The 7,285-nt window shown below is 47.6% G+C and overlaps 1 protein-coding gene across 4 annotated transcripts in view; it reads right to left on the bottom strand.

The window, feature by feature from the left end:
• Positions 1-1,372: 1,372 nt before the first annotated feature.
• IKZF4 (IKAROS family zinc finger 4) overlaps positions 1,373-7,285 on the bottom strand; it is a 39,450-nt gene continuing 33,537 nt past the window's right edge. For 2 of the 4 annotated variants that reach the window (XM_023513592.1, XM_003790509.1), the window contains exons 7-9: positions 6,648-6,797; positions 5,766-5,897; positions 1,373-5,174 (exon numbers count right to left, since the gene is read on the bottom strand). In XM_023513592.1, coding sequence (XP_023369360.1) covers positions 4,414-5,174; positions 5,766-5,897; positions 6,648-6,797 — 1,043 coding nt within the window. In that variant the 3' untranslated portion in view covers positions 1,373-4,413. The remainder of the gene's footprint in view (positions 5,175-5,765; positions 5,898-6,647; positions 6,798-7,285) is intronic. The other 2 variants (XM_012805657.1, XM_003790510.2) reach the window with 2 other exon arrangements.

The raw sequence follows: 7,285 nt of genomic DNA, 5'->3' as shown, positions 1-7,285 counted from the left end.
AAAAAAAAAAAAAATCTGGGTGCAGTGGCTCATACCTGTAATCCTAGCACTCTGGGAGGCCCAGGCAAGTAGATAGCTTGAGCTCACGAGTTCAAGACTAGTCTGAACAAAAGTGAGACCCAGTCTCTACTAAAAATAGAAAAACTGAGGCAAGAGGATCACGTGAGCCTGAGTTGGAGGTTGCTATGAGCTATGACACCTTGGCCCTCTACTCAGGGTGACAGCTTGAGACTCTATCTCAAATAAATAAATAAATAAATAAATAAATGTTTGATACTTTTTTTATAGGTGAAAAGTATATATGTCTTTGCCTCTGCCGTTTCTTTTTTTTTTTTTTTTTTTTTTGAGACAGAGCCTCAAGCTATCCTTGTGGGTGGAGTGCCATGGCATCACATCTCACAGCAACCTCCAACTCCTGGGCTCAAGCGAGTCTCCTGCCTCAGCCTCCCAAGTAACTGGGACCACAGGTGCCGGTCACAACGCCTGGCTATTTTTTGGTTGCATTGGTCATTTGTTTGGTGGGCCCGGGCTGGATTCGAACTCACCACCTTAGGTGTATGTGGCTGGTGCCTTAGCCACTTGAGCCACAGTCACCAAGCCACCTCCTCTGCCGTTTCTGAGAGTGAGCATGTACAAATCTTGTCTGGCACAATTCAGGAGAGACTGAGGCAGAACTCCATATGGCTTGGCACCAAGGATGTAAAATTCCTGTGCCCAGACCAGGAGGCCGGGCGTGCAGGCACATTGCTGGCATGTCGCCAGGATCTCTAAATTGTGCTTTTGCAAGGTTAAGATACTGCCTCCAGATGGCTTGAGGCTGAGAATAATCGGCCTTTTTTCCCCTAGCAGTTTTCATATCTATCAACAAGTGGGCCAGGGAGTTAACAGTCTGCTTCTCCACGGCTACTATTTTGAGTTTAATAGATAACTTAGAAGAATGTGTCTCACTAAAAAGTTAGTCTGTTTTTTACAATATGTTAGTGAGGTAATGGTATGAATATTCATTAACAACATGTTCATCCAGCAGCGGCTATATAAGCTGGGAAGAAATAAAGATCTTTGCTACCTGCCATCAGAGCAGTAGTCTCCTCTATGTCATAATGATTCCACTGCAAAATCAACACTTGTGTCGCCAGCCACTCATAAGAAACTTCCATGCAACATTTTCTACTTTGGATAGACAAGTTAGGCTTTCGCTGCTATCCTAAAGCACTCCTCTACTTCCCATTCTAGGCTGAAGAATCTTTGGTTCTGCAGTAACAATTTAAGCACTCCTGTTTCATTTCCTCTGCATCTTGGAGTTGTTCACTTTCTAAACTATTTAGTAATTGGTAAAACATACAGCAAAGAAAATCTACAGAAACAACCAGCAGTGTTAAATTACTCATTTATTTATAACAGACCTTCAGCCAGTACAGTACAAAACTTACAGTAGTATATCTCCATTACACAAATATTTACTTACAATATATTACATATACAAAATGCTTTGCTATAAGTTTCAAAAGCTAAGTTTAACTCCCTTTGAGAAAGGAGAAAAACTCTTAAAAAACAAAACAAAACCGGGGGTCGGGGAACCAGAGGACAGGAGGAGGAAGTGAAGAGGTAAGGGTCAAAAGAGACATCAAACATAGGCTACAAAGGAAACCGTAGGTTCGGGAGAAGAGAGGTGGTATTGCACTTTCTTCTGTGTGTTTTTTTTCTTTTTGTTCTTCATAACTTCTGATTAAAAATATATATATATATATAATTATGTACACAAGGAAAGAAGCTGCCGGAAGTATTACAAAAAACTATCTGCAGCTTGGACACTGACACAAAAAAACAAAGGTCTGAAAAAGTGTCTACTTAGAAATTCTTTTGTGTGTGGTATTGATTTTGAATAGCAATATAAAAGAAAACACCTCTTTTCTCCACATGGGTTTCAGAGTGTGTGTTTTTTTTTTTTTTTCATTTTCTTTACTTTTTTTATGCAAAAGGAGCTGGGAGAGAGCATGAGGATGTTTGAGGTTCCAGAGCTGGAAGGCTCTGAAAAGTAAGATTTTGTACCTAAGACCCTGGTTAAAGTGCAGTGATGGTCTGGAGAGATACAGGGTACCCCTCTATCCCCTCCTTAGCACCTGGTCTTGCCCTTCCAGTCTCTGCTCTCACCGGCAGGAGTACTGCCTCAGAGCATAGTCCTTCATGTTCCGGGAGGTTACAGGTGCCAAAGCTGATTGGGGAGGGGATGGGGGCACCCTAAGGCTCTGATACCCAAGAAGGGACTAGTCCTTTTAAAGTGTCACCAAATACACAGCAGACACAGAAGAGGTCGGAGGGGTTAGTTTAATGGGAAGGGGCTCAATAACCAGAATAGTTCAGAGAAAGCCCATATACTAATCTCAGCTCTGCTGCCATCCTAAAACAAGGAGCCTGGGATACAGTTGAGAAATTTCTTCCCTTCACTAGAGACCACTATCCTCTAACTCCCCCATCCTCTGCTCTTGGCAGCATCTACTTATTGCTACATTGTCAAGGAGGAACAATTACCCCATGATGCCTCTCCCCACCACTCTGGTTCTCTTGGGGAAACCATGTAATGGGGAAGAAAAAGGAGGAAGAGAAGAAAGTTTTTTAGGGTCTCCCTTCCCATAAGAAGGTAAGGTAGACTCTCTTCTTAGAGCCCTTAAGAGCCCCAACCCCAGGATCTGTTCCTTAGCCCACCCTTTACCATCCCCCCAAAATATCCCTGATAGGGAGTAAGAAAAGTAGGAGGCAAAAGAGCCAATAAGGAAAGGACACGTGGAAAGAAAGATGGAAGGGGAGAGAAAAGGAGAGAGAGAAGGACCAAGAATTACAACTTGTGAGGTGTTGTGTTTGGTTTTTACTTTTTTTGTCTTTAAACATAGAAAAACAGCCTTTGGTTTGAATCTCAAGGAAGCAGAGAATGGGATGGCTGTGGCCTCAGGCAGAAAACTTGTAGAAAGAGACCTCCACTTGCAGTGGAGCTGTATCTCCTTCTGCCCCTTCTCATGAATCATAGCTCACCCAAGTAGCCAGAAGTCTCTGCAGTAGCCATGAAGAGTGCCCCCTCCTATCCTGTGTCTGGGGGCTGAGTGTAGAAGGGGGAAGTAAAAGATGACCCGGGTTCAGCTGTGCCCGTCCCCAGTCTTGCTGGAACAGGGGTGGAATGGGGCACATGCTTGTGCACATTCTGGGATAATTTTTGGTTATACTGAAAATTAGAAGAGATAAAAGAGACACATGCTTCTCTTTACCACTGATCCTAAGAATAGGCCCAAGAACTGGGAATGAGAGGGTGAATCCTGCTAGGAGAGAAAAACAGAAGGCAGCATGACTGAGGAATTGAGATAACTCCTAGTCATCAGGCAGCAACCCACTAGTTTCTCATAGGATGGGCTGAAGAAGCCCCTGAGAGCCTAGGAAGGTCATTAGAGTGAATTAGTTTGAGAGGTGGAGGAGAAAGAGAAGAATATTGACCTGCCCACCCTGGTTCCCAATTAGGCACCTGTGGCTCCCAATATGTCAGAGACAGGGTTGTAGACCTAGCCTTGGCCCCTGAGAATATAAAATTGGGGCACTCCAAGGAGAGAAAAGCCACCACTGAATTGCCTGGCAGGTTGAAGAGACTAGAGCAGTGTTGAGGGGCTGTTCGAGGAGTGTCAAGAGATATATCACATCCTAGAGGGAGATCCTGAATGTAGGATTTGAGGAACTCATATTACTAGGGGAACACCAAGAGGACCCTCAGTCCTACAGTGCCTGGGTGAATTTTTTCAGGCTCTCCTACTTCCAAATGAGGAAATAATTCTTTATTCATTTAAGAATAGTGCAAGCTGCCTAAAGTGAGAGGGCACGAGAGGTATGGAGTACCAGGTTGAAGAGTCCCAGAGAGGAGATATAATGCCACAGAGCTAAGGTAGGGCCAGAGGGAGGCATCAGCATCAAAACTGAAGAATTCGATAACGTAAAAGGTGAGGACTGAAAGCAAGAAGCTTGGGGTCTCTTAGTAAGTACTAAGAGGGGCTTCCTACTCTGGGGCTGTTGGAGGACACTGGATCAAAGAGAAAAATTAGGCCTAAGGGAAGACGGGGTTGGGGGAGTGGCAAGTGACTGACATAAGTTAAAAAAAAGCAAAATAAAAAAATCAACTAATTAATAAATAACACTGCAAATATGCTGGAATGAGGGAGAAGAGAAAAAGGAGAAACATAAGCAAAAGACTTGTTTTTATCACAATGCTTAAATCAGTCAGGGGAGTGGAGAACAGGTGAGGAAGGGTCAGGCTCAGGTGTGAAGTCAGGTAGCCAGTAGTGGGGGCTACAAAGCAAAACTTGGGATGTGGGGCCAGGGATAGACACCTGTTGTAGGTAGGGCAGTTAGGTGGTGGGCTGAGGGGAGAGGGAGAGGTTGCTAGCCCACCTTATGCTCCCCCCGGACAATATGGGAAGAGAATTCGTACCGGTCCTGGCTGTGGTAACCACAGATGTTGCACTCAAAAGGGTCTCTGAAGCCATGGCAGCCCATGTGGATAGTGAACATGACGTGGTCCAGGAAGAGGATGCGGCAGTGCTCACACTTGAAGGCCTTCACGGGCTCACCACTCTCGCCCACTACCCGAAGCACTTCCTTGGAGGGACCTGGGGTACCCCGCAATAACCCCTCCTGTGGCTTGGGGTCCTCTTTGGCGTAGGCAGGACTGTGCCGGCCCACCACAATGGTGGGAGGTGGCTGGGATGGGGGACCCTGAGGAAGGGATACCACCCCCCCAACTCGATCTTCGTGGTTGCTCTCTGTGTCTGTGGAGTCCTGGCAGCCATTGCTGGGGGATGCCCCAGGGTCAGTCAAGGGGCCTCGGGCTCGGTAGAGGAGAGGACCTCCATCAGCCAGGTCCTCAGGTCCCTCACCTGTTTCTCGGGACCCTGGAAGCTCCAGTCGAGTCGGGAGGGGCTGCATCTGGGTATACACAGAGCTGATGACAGGCGTGAGTTCTGAGATGCAATTGGTGGGTGGGAGGCGGAGGGGACGCAGATGCTCTGCACCCACAAAGGCCAGGGAACCTCCAAAGCCAGGCTCCAGACCATGGTGTGCCACCAGCTCCACATCCTTTTCATAGCCACCCGAGTTCACATCATAGGGGAGGTCTGAGAGGCTAAAGCGCATCTGCTTTTCGCCTGTGGGGAAGAGGGTCTCACTGGGTATGAGAATTCCTAAGGTCTCCCCAGGATTATTTCTTTGTTTTCTTGACTATGGGGCTGGATGTAGTGGTATTTACTCCTCCTTATTCACTCCCCTCAAAGTCAGTCCTCTGTAGGGCCACCCTGATACTAGGCTGTAATCTGAGATGAGCATCAGTCCCAGCCCAGGATCTTAATACTTCCTTCCTTACTCTCCACGAAGCTCAGGTCCTTGGAGTGCTAATGACCAGCGCCTGGTCATTCTCCCTTCCTCTCTCTGACTTTCAGGGTCCACACAGACTGGAGTCCTTGTTAGTCTCAAAAACTGGGAGAGCCTGAGCCCTTGGCCCCCTCCCCTTACAACCACCACAAGAGTCTTCAACACGGACTCTCCTCCACTCTCTCAAGGCCCCTCCTCCCTCTTCACTCGTTTCCTACCCTGTGCATAGATCCCGAGTACCAGAGACTGCAAGACTGCTTTCTTTTCCTAAATCAAATCTCCAGGCCACAATCTCTGGTCAAATCTAAGCTCAGATTTATTTGAGCTCTGGCTTAAAGCTGATTTCTCCTTTCCAGCTGGACTCTTACCTACAAACTTTTGGGGTGTGGAACGCTTGCGTTTGGTGAGGCTGTTGGCCAGACGATCGATGAAAGTTGGCCGGTCAGAGGATGAGTGCAGCATGGACTCTGGCACCATCTCCAGGTCACGTATCTCATCACCTAGTGGGAGGGAGGTGGGGACAGGTTGTAGCGGTTGAGTAGGGGTAGCTGCTTTGGCCCAGCTACTTTTGCCTGGAGAAAATCAGTAGGTCAGTTGCCAAGGAAGGTAGTATCTGATGCCTGGGAAACTGGCTTCTGTTTACACCTAAGGCTCATCTCAGCAACATTTCAGATTGTGAATAATTATATATATCTGGCCCTTGATTTTATTTTATTTATTTATTTATTTATTAGAGACGGAGTCTCACTTTGTTACTCTCGGTAGAGTGCCATGGCATCACAGTTCACAGCAACCTCCAGCTCCTGGGCTTAGGCAATTCTCTTGCCTCAGTCTCCCAAGTAGCTGGGACTACAGGCACCTGCCACAACTCCCGGCTATTTTTTGTTGCAGTTTGGTCGGGGCTGGGTTCAAACCCACTACCCTCAGTATATGGGGCCAGTGCCCTACTCACTGAGCCATAGGCACCACCCAACTGGCCCTTGATTTTAAATACCTTGTGTTCTCTTTCTCCCATTAGACTAAGGACCCAAACTTTCCCTGTCTCTGTATCTCCCTAAATCACCTACCACAGACAGGGCTGTGCACCCCATGAGGTACTCAGGATGAGGAGTTTGACAGGTTTTCTGGAGTAACTATCCTGAATTTTCTAGACCTCATTCCTCTGAGGAAGGAGGTGCTGGAATCACTGTTGTCCTGCATGTGCTGTCACCCCGCCCTCAACTCCTCCATAGTTCTGCCCACAGCCTCACCTGGTTGGCCAGCCAAAGCCTGGGCTTCAGTGCTGAGACTCTGTAGGTAGTTGTGGCACCGCTCTTTGTGCTCCTCTAGGGTACTCTGCTGTTTGTAGCTCCGGCCGCAGTAGTTGCACTTGTAGGGCTTGCCCACTGTGGGAGAGGAGACTGAAAGGAAGAGGAGAGCCGGCATCAGAGTTACTTCTCCTTTTTTTCTTTTTTTTTTGCAAATTTTGGCCGGGGCTGGGTTTGAACCCGCCACCTCCAGTATATGGGCCTGGCACCCTACTCCTTGAGCCACAGGTGCCACCCAGAGTTACTTCTATGCCAGGCTCTGCACAGTCTCCAGGAGCAAATGAACACTGGCTTAGGGAGGATGTGGTATTGCTAGGTTGAATTCTGCTTGTCTTTCCTTCCCTAACTTCAGCTGAAACCAGGGACAACATGCAGCTGAGGGAGTCAGGGGATACCAGGGCATGTAGCTTCAGACTGGTGATGGCTTCAAGATGGCCAAGTTGGCTCGGTGCCTGTGGCTCAAGTGACTAAGGCACCAGCCACATACAGCTAAGGTGGCAGGTTCAAATCCAGCCTGGGCCCGCCAAAACAATGACGGCTGCAACCAAAAAATAGCCAGGCATTGTGGCAGGTGCCTGTGG

Source organism: Otolemur garnettii, unplaced genomic scaffold, assembly GCF_000181295.1.
Source record: "Otolemur garnettii isolate 467f Iridium unplaced genomic scaffold, OtoGar3 scaffold00043, whole genome shotgun sequence".
NCBI classification, from domain to species: domain Eukaryota; kingdom Metazoa; phylum Chordata; class Mammalia; order Primates; family Galagidae; genus Otolemur; species Otolemur garnettii.
This window is presented reverse-complemented; position numbering and strand designations above follow the sequence as displayed.